This window comes from Urocitellus parryii, chromosome 3 (genome assembly GCF_045843805.1).
Source record: "Urocitellus parryii isolate mUroPar1 chromosome 3, mUroPar1.hap1, whole genome shotgun sequence".
NCBI classification, from domain to species: domain Eukaryota; kingdom Metazoa; phylum Chordata; class Mammalia; order Rodentia; family Sciuridae; genus Urocitellus; species Urocitellus parryii.
The window spans coordinates 101,564,942-101,579,658 of NC_135533.1; the positions used below are offsets into that span (position 1 = coordinate 101,564,942).

The 14,717-nt window shown below is 47.6% G+C and overlaps 1 protein-coding gene across 1 annotated transcript in view; it reads left to right on the forward strand.

Annotated features, from left to right (window-relative positions):
• Positions 1-14,717, forward strand: part of Adcy1 (adenylate cyclase 1) — a 144,493-nt gene that overhangs the window by 8,348 nt on the left and 121,428 nt on the right. The window contains exon 2 of the mRNA XM_026399504.2: positions 8,591-8,740. Within this exon, the coding sequence (XP_026255289.1) occupies positions 8,591-8,740 (150 nt within the window). The remainder of the gene's footprint in view (positions 1-8,590; positions 8,741-14,717) is intronic.

A 14,717-nucleotide genomic window follows, 5' to 3' on the forward strand; every position in this document is an offset into this window, starting at 1 on the left:
ACAGCTATTTTCTCCAATTCTGTGTGCCCTGCTGTGTGAACAATGAACTGAATGATCACGATTTAGGAATCATTGGTTTATCCTGTAGGTTTGAAAATATTTTTGATGTTTACTTATTTTTTTTAAATCTCCACTTTTGGACATCACAAATGTTTCCTGAGCACTGATCATGAGCTGGGTGCTGGGTAGGGTCTTTTCCCTGGTGGGACCCTGTGGAGTGGGCATGTCTTGGGTATAGTTTGTTCAAAGGTCAGCAATGCACAGAGTCACTGTTGGTGTCCAGGTATTTGAAGGGGTTGGGGTGTGGAGACATCACAGATCCTATGGATGGGGGCGGGGATATGTCTGAAGTGGGACTGTCTGAAGGCCTGGTGGGTGAGCTTGAGCCAGAGTCATCCTCTCTGCAAGGCTCAGTTGGTCCTCTGGGAAGGTGTGTGTTGAGCTCTGGGGCGAGCTGCTTGTCTCTGCTAGGAACTGTCCTGGGATGCTCACTGCTTAGGGCCTCAGACCTGTCTCTGAGTCTCTACCTTTAGTTCTTAACTTTCCTAAGATGCCTGAGCCACTATACACATGTACACCTTTTCCTCTCTCTCTCCTTAGTTAAAAACATGGGTGTGCATGATGTGCGAGGAGAGAGGGGCAGTGTGAGGGAGCAGGTGGCAAGTACAGCTCCTGCATGGGACCATAACACCTGGGACTCCCTTGGCCTTGAGGGGCCAGGGTTATACAAGAAACATAGGGCCTGTTTCCTCAGCTCTGTGAAAATCCATTTCTTCACAAGGCAGAAACCCATGGACAGAAGCTCTCTGGAGAGTCCCCAGATCCTCCAACCCTCCCTCCCTCCCTCCCTCCCTCCCTTCCTTCCTTCCTTCCTTCCTTCCTTCCTTCCTTCCTTCCTTCCTTCCTTCCTTTCTTTCTGTTATTAAACTTGTTTTTATTTTACTTTTATTATGGGAAATTCAAACATACCCAAAAGTAGAGAGATGGGCACGGTGATTCCTGGAGTACTCGTCACCAGCTCCAGCAGTGATCAGCATTCTGCCAAACCTCTCTCAAATGATGCTAATTCTAAAACACTTATTAATTCAAAAACAGACAACTAGCAAGCAATTAGGTTAATTTAAAAACATACTTGTGCATGGTGTTGCAAAAGCAGCTACTGTTCAAAGAAAATAACACTACATTTTCCACCCAGCCATTGATGGATGCCCATAGGCAGGACGGAGAGGCCTGTGGATGAGGTGGGCTGACCCCACCGACCAGATACCCACGAGTCTGGGCAAAACTGATGGCAGTCAGTGTATTTGTGATGAGAATGTGTCCAGTGTGGTGTGGGGAGCAGTGTGCAGGATCAGCCTCTTCTCTGGAGGTGGCTAAAGCACTGTGTGCTGATGTGAGAAAGCACTTCCTGGATCAGGGTCTTGTGTCCTGCCTGCATACGCCTTTCTGGCAGAAGCTGGTCTGGGTCAGCCTCCATTGGTTTCTTCATCCCCACAGTGTTGCATATGCTGCCCAGGCTCCATGTCCAAAGTGAGTGTAGCCCAGGCAGCTATGGGTTGAAACTGGAGCAGGTTCAGTGGTGAGGTTTGCATATTGAGTAGGGTAATGTTAAATGGGGATACTACAAGATGAGGGAGGACTACCCAGCCCAATCCAAGGATCAGGAGGTCACTAAGTGAAGGAGGGAAACCTGCAGACAGGCTGCAGCAAGGGGAGAGGTCTTGAGAGTATGATCTGCCCAGCACCATGTGCTGAACACATGGTGGCATATGTAGAGCAGGACATGGACTCATGCATGTGCACAAGCTTGAATACACGTGCGGAGCATGGTGGGCAGAGAAAGGGTGAGCTTAGTTCTTGACAATCTCCAGCATGCCAGGGATGTAGGGCTCTGCCCAGAGGATCTTTTGTCAAGCAGACTCCATCCAGTTGCATCCCAGCGTGGGTTGTGCTGGCCAGTGGGGGTGTAGAGAAGTGGGTGGCTTGGGGCCCTCAGGCAGGAATTGATGAAAGGGAGGTGATAGAGAGGGAGGTCAAGGGACTCATAGGTTCTGGACTGGGCAGTGGCACCTGCTCCTGGATGTGGATAGGGTCTCAGGGGTAGGTACCAGGGAGTGTGAGATAATGATGTCAGGTTGGGACAGGGACTGTGGGACATCTCAAGGCTGCCCCAGGTGTTAGTGCAGTGACTTTGAGGGTTCTCCATCCAGTGGCTATTCCATGTCTGGTGGTTTGTCTTCTCATGTCTATTCTGGGGTGCTGGGTTTTCTGCAGGAAGCCCTGGGAGGGGAGTGCCCTCATCACACCGTGCCACTTCCACATCTGTCAATGTGACTTGTCACCATTGAGCTGTTCTGATTGCTGCCAGGCTTCTCCACACCCTGAAGTGCTCCATTTTTATCTTTCTTTTCCACATCATGCTCTTTGTTTGAGAGGAAGCAGTGTGCCCAGCCCACACTTAGGGAGTGGGGAGTTTACCTCCTGGAGGGCGGAGTCCTTGCAGATGACTTGGAATGCGCCCAGGGTTTGGCTGTTTGTCTCTTATCCTTTGTTCACGTTTTATTCAGCCATTGGTTTCTATCAGTATGGACTTGTGGATGTTTATTTTTCACTTTGGGTTGCTACTTCATTTTGTTGCTCAGAATGTCCCAGCTCTGGCTATACAAAACTCTTTTATCTTGATCCTGTGTCCTCTGACATAGCTTATCGGTGTGTGAGTGTGACTTTTTAAAAGCCCTTGCCTTACTTTGTGGCACTACACGATGCCCCAGGTTCCTGTCATTATGTTCTCTGCCCCAGCCCAAGAAGGGAACCCTTGTGTCTTCTCTTGGAGGTTTGTGTTATATCATGATGTGGGCCCTGGGTGTCCTCATTGCTATTGGGGTGCCTTTGCTTCTGTCAGCAGACAGAACTAGAAAATACACACCCATGCATACTTTTGCCGGTATTTGTGTTTGTGCCCATTCATGTCTGAATTGAACTGAATATAAGTTCATCCTGATGTCTCAGACTCTAACTTGCTACCTCACAGACCATTCTAGCCTCCTCCCTCACCAGCCTGCAGTCCCCTCCTGCAGTGAGGAGCTGGCTTTTGTGATGTTTTGGGTTTAATGCCCAAGTACATAGAAAGGGCCTCCTGCTCATGGGACCCTCTCCTGAAGTGTAACTTGTGGAGCCTCACTGAGCTGGTTCTTCGGGAAGCCCTTCTTCCCCAGGCTCTGCCTGCTGGGTGGGTCCCTTAAGGCTTCTGTGTTCATCCCTGAATGGGTGGGTTCACCCTTTTGTGTTGCCAGCCAGCCTTGCATCCTGCTGGGGAGAGGACCACATGTAGCATTCTTAAACTCTTGCTGACCTCTGTAAGGAAGGGAGCTCTGGTCTAAGTGTTGGATCTGCCTCCCTCACTGGGTCATTGTTTGGGCAGGTCCTTGGACCACTGCAGACAAGTACACAGGCATCTTGGTGCCTGGGAGATCCTGTCCTCTCTTCTGTACTCAGTGTATCTAAAGAATGGGATCCGTGATCAGTGGGACAAGATGTGGTGGGGGATGTAAGGGAGGATGGGGAGTAGTTTCCAGTGCTTCCCCCATCCCAATAGACTCTCAGCAGCGTGGCTCTGCTATGCTACACACTGAGCTTCCATCTGTCTGGGTGGAGGATATCAGGAATGTCTGGGACATCAGCTTGATCCTTGGTGGTCCACAAAGAGCTTCCTGAGCACATGGGGCAGAAGTTGTATTATGGTGTGGAACATGCATGTGATGGTTAGATGGGGGCTCCTTTCTTTATATAGCAGTAAACTGAGAGTCCTCAACCATGCTACACTCCTTGGATACATCCATTCATGAGACCTAGGCTCACAGTGTAGGAGCCCACAGTGACCTAGACACTAAGAAATGATTAGGAGAAAACTAACTGAAGAAGGAATAAGGATTGTTTAGAAGGAGAGGGAGGGATGGTAGAGAGGGTGTCCATACTGAGACTAGCAGCTTGGGTCCTCTCTGTGCTGGGCTGCCATAGAACCCATGGGTACAGAGGTGGCATGCATACCACCTGGACCAGATTGCCTTCAAGGAAGGCCAGAATTGAATCCACTGCTCCAGCAGTGACCAGTCAGCAGGGTAGGAGCCAGGCTTCTTCTCCCTTCAGCTCAGCAGCTGGTGGGGTCTTTTCCTTTGGATCCACTTGGTGGGTTAGGGGTGGTCTGTAATGACTTGTCAGTCATTTTGATACACAAAAGCTCCAGCTGATTTTTATGCCCCTGACTCCACTTTCATATACTGTAATCTGAGTCCATTGTGTTCTAGGGGGAAATCATGGGAGAAAGGAAGCTTAGATGTCGACAAATCTCAAAAGGGAGGTTTTACTCTTAATCATAGTTTTTATTTTAAGGGCTGGGGTCTGCCTGCCTTTCATTTCCTTTAGACTGTGGATGGTATGCTTTTGTGCAGGCCCTTCTGCTGGCCTTATCAACTCACCTGATGGCCTGGCTCCTTCCTCTGGCCCTGGCCCTTTCCAGATGCCTGTGGTGCCCAGCGACCAGTTCTCCTTTCAGCATCCATCTGTTTCAACAGTTTGCTGCATTGTACTGAGAAATGCTCCTGCCCCTCAGGCCCCTCCTGCCCTGCCTGGCCTCTCAACTTTTAGCTACTGCTCTTGTCTTCTGTGGAGGGCAAGGGGAGGATAAGGCCATGGCCCTCCGGGGCCCTCTAGGTCATCTGCCTAGTGCCCTTGATGTCCATCCAGCCTGCAGAGTCCCTGAAGTACTGTCCATCCAATGTTCCATCTCCAGGGCTGTTGGGAGCAGCAGAGAGACTGGAGGGAATTAGCAAAGTGTGTCCTTGCACCAGGAGAACAGACTGCCAGGGAACCATCTGATGCTGGTCAGAACTTTACTTCTGAGGATTTTACTATGACTGGGACAAAATAATGGAAACCACCAGAAATGCAATTGAAGATCAATGTTACGTGAAAGAAAACATCCATTTGCAGCTGTATCTTGAGTTTTTTAACATGGCAATTCAGAGCACCTAATACATTGTAAGATGCTCTCTGTCCTTCCTGTTCATGGAAAAAGTTGGGTCTAATCCTATCCACTCTGTGATGAAGCTCAATAAAAGGTGTGGAAAGAAAAGAGAAATGGCCAATATTTAGGTCACAGTGTAACAAAAGTCAGGGGTTGCATGGATATATTCAGGTCACAATGGCATGTCAGGGTCACAGATGTTCAGGTCACATTGAGATATTCAGGGTCACAGTGAGATGCTCAGGATCTTATGGAGATGTTCAAGGTTGCAGTGAGATGTTCATGGTGGCATGGAGAATTTAGAGTTATATTAAAATTTTCAGGTCACATTGAGATGTTCAGGGTCACAGTGAGATGCTCATGGTCTTATGGAGATGTTCAAGGTCACAGTGAGATGTTCATGGTGGCATGGAGAATTTACAATTATCATAAAATTTTCAGGTCACAATGAGATGTTCAGTGTGATTTTCAGGTTACAGTGAAATGTTCAAGATTGCATGGAGATGTTCGGGTCACAGCATTGCTTGGGGTCACAGGTAGATTTTTCAAGGTCACATGGAAATGTTCGGGGTCACATATTCTCTCAGGTTATGGTGAGATGGTCAGGGTCACTTTGTACAATCAGTGTCATAATGGGGATTTCAGGGTCACCATGATGACTTTCAGGGACCTGAAAGAACCCTATCATTGGGTGTTGTATTAGGCAACTTTTGACCACTGTGACAAAATACCTGAGAAAATCAACTTAGAGGAAGAAAGATTAATTTTGACTCATGGTTTCAAAGGTTTCAGTCTATGTTCACTTGGCTCCATTATTTCTGGGTGTGTGTGAGATGGTGTAGTGAAATGTAGCTGCTCACGTAATGACAGCCAGGAAGAGAGAGAGAGAGAGAGAGAGAGAGAGAGAGAGAGAGAGAGAGAGAGAGAGAGAGAGAGAGAGAATGAATGAATGAATCAGAAAGGGGCTGTCAAGGACCACCTCCTCCAACTGGGCCCCACCTCCCAAAGTTTCTACCATCTCCCAGGAGTGCCACAGGTTGGTGACCGAGTCTTTAACACATGGCCTTCAGGAGACATTTTAGATCCAAACCATAGCAGATGTCTTTCCACCTTCTCTGACCCTCTCATGAAGATCACCTTCCCACTGTCCTGCTGGAGGAGGCTGTGGTCAGGGTGTTGACATCTAGGAAGGACAACCAACTAACCCTGCATTTTGTGGTTGATGCCAGCTCCACTTGGTGAGGTGGACATGTGCTTGACTTCACGGGGGGGGGGGGGTCTTGCTATACAAAGACCAGCTCTTTGGGGGCAGAGGAAGGTTCATGTACAGGATGGCCATTCTGTGGGGCCTGTGGATTCATGTTCCTCATCCTCTCTTCTGGTCACATCTTTGAGAATGCTCTAATGTGTTTCTAGAGTACATGTGACTGTTGATCCCAGGATTGTATTTTCAGCCCCTGGGCGCATCATTAGAAGAGTAAAAGAGTAAATTGAGGCACAATAAAAATTTAAAGAGTTTGACAGGTGCAATTCATGAATTGGAAAACACTGAATCAAAAGAGGTTTAATTTTTTGTTTTTGTTTTTTTGGTGTTGTGGATCATTCATACTGGGAAAGCAATGGGCTAATGTTCTGATAACAAAGCGTTGAATTTAAGGGCGATTGAAGAAGCACAATAAAGAAATAGTCTGGTGGCAGTTATATTACTGCTTATTTGATTTCCACCATTGGAAAGTTCCTCAATAAACTGTTTATTCTATTGGTTGAGCTTATGTTCTATTTTCTTTTAGTATGGGTGCACATGAAACAGCTCAAGTTAAGGTTTGCCTGTGTTTGCAAATCAAGCCAAGGGTAAGGTCACTTATGAGGCCTGACTGGCTTTGTTGGCTCAGGGTATCTTAAGTCCTGGTCCCCATTTTAATTTGCTTTAGCCGAGGTCATCTCATACACCTCAAGTTCAAAGGTGTCCAAACCCTGAATCAGTCTTCTCCCTATGGACCTGTCCCTGTCTTGGCTGTCCCATCTGCTCCCTGGCCTAGCATCTAGTTCTCCCTTCCTGTAGCTCCTCCCACCCTATTAGGGCAACTTTTCCATTTCTCTTGGGAGTTATCTCAATGGCCACCTGCTCCATGTGCCACTGTGTTTGTGTTACATTTGTTCTCTGTTTAATAGTGTGTGGCACACAGTTGCGACTCAGGGCATTTGTGGCTAATCTGTAAAAAGCAGTGACATTTGGAAACTGGATTTCTGTTCCCTGGGGCAGCGGTAGAAATGCCAGGTTTAATCAGACATAGAAATCGTTCACTTTTACAGCCGAATGATAGACCCTTGTTTCACACAGTGCTTGTAAACTACATTGGGTAGAGGGTGGGTATCCCCTGCTGGGAGGTGGGGCTGCTGTGGTGCTATACACCATGTAAGAGGTGCCTCTGTGGTCTGCAAGACATTGGGACAGACCACATGGGAGACCTGCAGGGGCAGCAGTCAAGGCTGGAGCATGGGGTCCAAGGCCTAGTCCTAGGTCCACCAGGCCTGGAGGTGAGATCAGGCAGGGAAGTCCTCTTTGCTATTGACAGTTCCTGTGAAGTTCCATTCTTAGTCCTCTGAGGTCTCAATTAGAGCTGGATCAAGGGCCAGGAAATAATAGAAGCTACATTCCTAGGGTCCTCTTTTAACCAAAGCATGGGGCATCCCTTTTGGTCTGGCCATCATTGCAGACCTCGGAGCTGGGCTCCTGTAGGATTCTCCTCAACTGGGCCCTCAGAGCTGGGAGAGCAGGAGATGGACCTTAGGATGCAGTTTCCTCATCTCGGGTTGTTGTTTACCTTAGGCCCAGATCAACATCTTGGGTTTTATTTTTGTCAACTCGTCTTCCCTGAATCCTTTTAGAGCATTCCATGCAGTCTTTGCGAACAGTGACACTCTTCACATTTATATTTTCTAGGTATGTTAGTTTTCTGGAACTGTCATAACAGTGACACGGTGTGGTCTTAAATAACAGAAATTTACTTTCTTATAGTCGTGGAGGCTGGAAGTAAAAGATCCATGTGTGGACAGGGTTCGCGGCTTCTGAGACCTCTCCCCTGGGTGTGTAAAAGGTCATCTTGTCTCTGAGGCCTCTTAGTCTTCCTTCTCTGTGTTTTTGTCCTAAGCTCTTTGTAAGTTCACCAGTCAGATCAGATCAGGGCCTACCCTAATGATCTCATTGTACTTTGGTTACCTCTTTAAAGACCCCATCTCCAAATACTGTCACATTCTGAGGTCCTATGGGTGAAGGCTTCAACATAGGAATTTGGGGAGGGCAAAATTCAGCCCATAATGTTAAACTTGGATGTCACTCAATTCTGTGACATCCTTTGGCAAGTGCCATCTGCCTGGATGAATAAAATGTGTGTTTCCTGCTCCTGCTCAGCTGATAGCCTACTTCATGGCGTGTCTGGGGGGCACCTGCAGAAGCCTCTGATGGCTATGGTGGTTGTGGGGCTGGTTGTGGGGCTTTAGAGAGTCTCTGCATGCTCCATGGATGGCTTGTGCCCCTTCTACATGCTGCATCTGCTCTCCCTGCAGCTTGGCGCCAATGCCCTGCTCTTCGTGGGTGTGAACATGTATGGCGTCTTTGTGCGGATCCTGACTGAGCGCTATCAGAGGAAGGCCTTTCTGCAAGCCCGGAGCTGCATTGAGGACCGGCTACGGTTGGAGGATGAGAACGAGAAACAGGTCAGTGGGAGCAGAGTGGACAGGCCCTTTGAGCTGTCCCTGTCCCAGGGCTTCAGGCACCTGGGTCAGTCAGCTGACAGGAGGCAGCTGTAGTTACGGAGTGGAGGAAGCTACCCACCATCTGTCCTCTCAGAGCCTCAGTTTATCTCTTGGTGACAGGGCCTGCAATTTTTAGAGTTACGTATTGGCATGTGGGGCTGTGGAGAAGACACCCTCCGTATTTTATTAGTCTAGTAGATGGGAAACCTGAGCTTGCTGCTCCTGCAGAAGCTGAGTTGCTCGTGAGCCATGGGATAGTGATTGGGGGTGGCATTTGTGTGCATAATGTCCCTGATGCAGCAAGAAATGGTTCATCTGGCCTTAAAAGGACCAAACTGGTCCTGGCCACATCTTACAAGAATGTGAATGTGCAGCTGGCCCTGAGTTGTCGGCCTGAGGGACTCTGGGCAAGGACCTGAGGCATGTGCCAGCATTGGCCTTGGCTGATTCCTGGGCATTCCTAGGGTACTCAAGAGCTATGCAGGAATCTTAGTGTTCACAGTGGCAGGCTCTAGCATGACCTGAGCACCCTCCTTGGGATTCCTTGGCTATGGCCTGCTAAGGCAGCACGATTGGCACTCCATTCTCAAGGTGAAACAGGCTTGGAGGAGCCATGCTTTAATCCTACTTCTCCCCTGTGGCTCCGCACTGTGTGTCTTTGCATAGGGCTCTGTCCACAGGTGGACCAGGGAAGGGTGAGCCTCAGGGTGAGGCCTGGAGCATCATGGCCTCCCCTTTGCTGGGAGGATTCAGATTTCTCCCAGTTGGGGGCTCACAGGCACTCTGCATACCAGCACTAATATCTCAGGTGTGTGGTTATCAAGGAAGTGGGAGAACACAGCATCTGGTTCTCAACTGTATTCTACTTTTGTTGTAAATGTTATACTTACTGTAAATTTAAATATATGCACAAACATTTTTTTCTTGTATATGCATTATAATGAAACCTACTGAGTTGGATATAATTGAGGAATAGATCACATATGTTTAGATTGTGTTTTTGGGCATGTGGATGGACCTGTAGGGGACAGTAGGTGTCTGTGTGTTTATGTGTGCATGCATACTTGCAGATATGCATGTGTAGATATGTGCATATTTTCATTTGTACGCATATGCACACATATGTCAATGTGACTGTGTGTTCCTATGTCATGTGCATATCTATGTATGTTTATATGTCTGTGTGGTTGCATGTGAGTACGTGTATCTCTCTCTGTGTATGTTAGCATCTGTGTACATGTACATGTGTGTGTTGTATACTGTATGCGTGTCCATGCTCATGTGTGTGTGTAAATCGTACATCTTCTGAGATGTCCTGAGTATTTCTGCCTTGACCAGAGTCATCACACTGGTAGCAATATCTTTTTGTACTTTCTAAGAAATGTTTGACCCTGTTTTTATTTCCTCAGTGAGATTCCAGAACTGAATCTTTAGAAACCCTGTTTCTCCCTTAAATCATATCCTCTGTAGTACTGGAGAAAGCAGGCATTTTTTGTGGGTCATCCTTGTGTGTATTTCTGAGCCACCCTTTCTTTTCCTCTGATCCCCTGCCATCTTCTTTTCAATACCTTCCTTTCCTACTTCCTCTGTTTTGTCAATTTTCATTTCTTTCTGACTTTTTCTGCTTCTCCTATAGATCATCTTGCCTCTCAGTATGTCACTTTTTAAAAAAAAAAAAAAAGTTTTCTTCTTATATCCCTTTAGGTTATTTTGTTTTTATTTATTTTTAAATTATTTTTTTGATGAACATATTAATTGAATATACTTATCAATGGAGTCCAGTGTGACATCTCAACACATGCAGCAGTAGCACATTTCCTTCTTGTCATTTCTTTATGTTTGGAGCCTTTGAGTTACTGTCTACCAGATTTTTGTAGAAATGTGTAACAGGTTGTGAAACGTAGTCACCCCCCTATGATAGGGAACACTAGAACTTATTGCTTTTATCTAACTTTGTTTCAGGTCCCATTGCCCAGCCTCCTTCCCTCCATCCTCCTCACCTATGGCAATCACTCTTCTCCTATGTAGAAGCTACATTTTTAGCTTCTACATTATGAGAGAGATCATGCTACAATCGTCTTTCTAAAATGGCTGCCTTGGGCTGGGGCTTTAACTCAGTGGTAGAGTGCTCGCCTCACACATGGAAGGCACTGGGTTTGATTCTCAGCACCACAAAAAAATAAAGGTATTGTGTTCATTTACAACTAAAAAATATTTAAAAATATTAAATAAAATGGATGTCTTGTTTCGATTAACATCCCCCAGTTCTATTCATTTTGCTGCAAATGTCATCATTTCATTCTTTCTTTATTTGGTATTGGGGATTGAACTCAGGGGCACTACAACCACTGAGCCACATCCCCGGCCCTATTTTGTATTTTATTTGGAGACAGGATCTCACTGAGTTGCTTAGTGCCTCACCATTGCTGAGGCTGGCTTTGAACTTGTGATCCTCCTGTCTCAGCCTCCCAAGGTAATCCCTCCTGGGATTACAGGTATGTGCCATTGTGCCAGGCTTCATTCTTCTTGATAACTGAATAGTACTCCATTGTCCATATTTTCTTGGTCCGTTCATCTGTGGACAGGCACCCAGGCTGATTCCATATCTTAGCTGTTGTGCATAGTGCTGCAATAAACTCCTCTAGCCATGGCTGCTTGAAGGTGTAGCTTTACTTGGTTTTTCTAGCAGTCCTGGGAGCCAGGGTTTATTTCTTAGCTCTACAGATGAGGAAGGCTAGGCTCAGGCAGGAAATTTCAAAATGGTAAATGTCACCCAATCCCATTAATCCAGCTGAATGCCCTTCTTTTCAAGGTTTTGTCTTCATGTGTATTCTTTTGTCACATATTTGACACCTTGGCGTAAAGAATTTTATTTTCTGTATTAAAATAGTTCGTATTTGCACCACTTGCATTATAAATGTGATTTAAATCAACAGTTTCTTCTTCCCCTTGGTCTATATGCTCCAGTGTTCTCAGCTTCTGATATTTAGATGCCATGCTTTCAAGAAGGTTTTCTTCTTGCACATCTGCATTTATCTAGCTTTCAAATATTCTCTTAGTTGCATTGTTAGGTGAGTGAGTATAACCTGCTTCTCCCCCAAGTTCCTGAGTGTTTTCCTAAAGGTTGTGCTCCTATATATCTTTAAGAAGCAGTGTCTGATTACACTCTTCTCCCTGGAATGCTAGTGCTCTGTCTGGGCCATGCCATCAACAGCCCTAGGGAGCCTCTTAAAAATGCAGATTACATGCTCTGCCCAGCCTGGGGGTGGGAAAGCCAGGCCCAGGCCCAGGGAGGGTTGGATTCTGGTGAGCAGCCAGCAGTGTTCTGTGTTGCATCTGATTCGCTTCCCATCCCCTCTTCTGCCTCCCCTTATGTCTCTTTATCTTTCCCTCTCTTTATCTGTCTTTTCTCTGTTTCTTTATGTGTCACTGTCTCTTTCTGTCTCTGTTTCTTCATATCCCTATCTCTGTATCTCTTTCTGTCTGTCTTTGTCTCCATCTCTCTGTTTCTCAGCATCTGTCTCTTTCTCCCTGTCTCTGCCTCTTCATCTCCTTTTCTGTGTCTCTATCTCTTTCTCTCTGTTTCTTCATATTCCTCTCTCTGTCTCTCTTTATGCCTCTATCTCCATCTCTGTGATTCTCTGTCTCTCTCTCTCTCTCCTGTCTCTGCTCCTGCATCTCCCTGTTTCTCTCTTTCTTTCTGTTTCTTCATATCCCCCTCTCTGAGTCTTTTTTTCTCTCTCCCTGTCTGCATCTCTTGTTTCTATGTGTATCTCTCTCTTTCTCCCCTGTCTCTGCCTCTCCATCTCCCTCTCTGTGTCTGTCTCTGTCTCTCTCTGTGTCAGGCTGCGGTCCCTCCTGCTTGTCCTGTCCCTCCCATTACTGATGACATCCTTGCCACCTCTACTCACCATCTGTATTTCTTTGTTAATTGTACACTTGACTCTCATAGGAGCTGGGTGCACAGCTCTCCTCACCACAGAGAGGCAACACTCTGTCCACAGCCCTGTCTTTCTTGGTCCTTTCCCCTAGCTTGGCTTTTCTTTGAATGAAAATTCAATCCTTAGTGTTTATAGTTTCCTTCATGGTTTCCCCTGTTGCCTCAAAGTGGAGCTCCAGTTGAGTACTGAGTAAGGACTTGGCTTTTGTGAGTTCCCAAGTCCACCCTGAGATCTCTGCAGACCCTCTTTTTGCTGTATTTTTCTCTGGATCCCCTCTGAGCTTAAGGTTGTATCTCAGGAAGACTATCCTACTAGGTGGGCTGGTACCCAGGACTCAGATGCCTGGTCTCTGTGGGATGGCAGAAGTAAGGCAGCACCAGGACCCAGCAAGGCCTGCCGGCTTCTGGGTTCTCAGGCATCATGGGCTCATGGTCAATCTGTGTCTGTCCAGGGGGCCTTCTGGAGATGAGGGAGCAGCTCTGCTCCAATCTCCCTGTATCAACATGAAATCATAGCCTCCTCCAGCAATAGGCGAGGGACCCTCTACCAGATAGCGATGTGACTGTAAGTTCCATTCATGGCACAGTTGTATCCAGTGGTTGCTTCTAGAGCCTTCTCCACCCATGTAGACTGTTAAGGCAACATGATGGGTGATTGGAGGGGATGTGGAAGGACATACCTGATGCTGGGGAAAAGGACCTGGGACATGCACCCTAATTCCAGGAGGAGACCTTGGCTCCTTCTACTTCTGGGAGTTTTGGGATTGCACCTGGGTCCTGGAAGATCTGGGCAGTGGTACCCAGTCCTGGGAGGGGTGTGTGCCTGTACAGGAGTGAGATGCAGGGCAGAGTTCAGAGGGGTTGGAAGGTGAGGCCTGAGTAGGTTGAGACTCAGGCAAGCATCCTGGGCAGAGACGCCAGCGGGGTGCTCCAGTGTATGTAGTGCTTTGGGGCCTCTCATGGCCTTAGCTGGAGCTAGAGAGACCTGAAGATGGATCGGAAAGCAGGGCTGGTCGGGAGTGTCTCTGCTGTGGCTCTTCTCTCAGTGGCTGCATGGGTGCTGCATGGGTGCTGGGCCCTGTAAAAGGACCGATGCCTGACACTAGTCGGACAGAGGCACATAGACATGTTGGGAGTCCGTGCACCTGTGGGAGCCTGGAGGCAGAGGGGCAACTGCACTGGGGGAACTTGGGGACTTCTTTCTCCCCTTTTCCTGAGTGTGTAATTTGAGGTGCCTGGCAGGGAGGGGGCTGTGCTCATCTTACAAAGAGCACACCTCCCAGGGTTGTCTGCCAATCTGGCTATGCTTCTGTGGCCAGCACTGACCACCTGCGCTTATGAGGGGCCGAGCAAGGGGCTGTTTCTCTGAGAGTGAACCTCTACATTAAAAGCCCCTTGCCCTGTCCCAGGGATTTGACGGAACAGACAGCAGCGTTCTGGCCCAATGCTGCTGGTCAGAGCTCCAAATGGAGGCTGTGGGGCCCGAGCCCTTCTCCATTCTGTTTACAAATTGGATCCCTTGACCCCATGCCAAAATTGTTGTTACGTGCTATACCTTAAGCCTCCTGGAAAACCTCCAAGAGCCCTGGGTGATGCTGCCTTGTTGGAATCCACCAGCCACCAGCCGGGACCGTCTCTGAGGCTGTACTTACTGCTTATTTTTGCAGCACTTCCATGAAGAGAGGCATGTTTGATACAGCCATCAGGAGCCCGTGCCCTCCATTGTTTTCACTGACAGCTGTGTGGCTGCCATGCAGTCAGCCAGGCTGTGTTGCCGTCCGCGTCGGCCCGTTAGGCCCAACTGCTTGCATCATTTCAGGCTCTGAGGCTTCCGCCGACATGTGTCGACAAAGAATAACAACACCGCTTTAAAGAAAATAAGAAATTACTCTATTCAGAGCCAAATATGAGTGATCATGGTCCAGGAAGACACGTTTGAGTTACCCTGAATGATATGTTCTTTCATGAAAGACGTTTCATGGAGCTTACACAATCAAG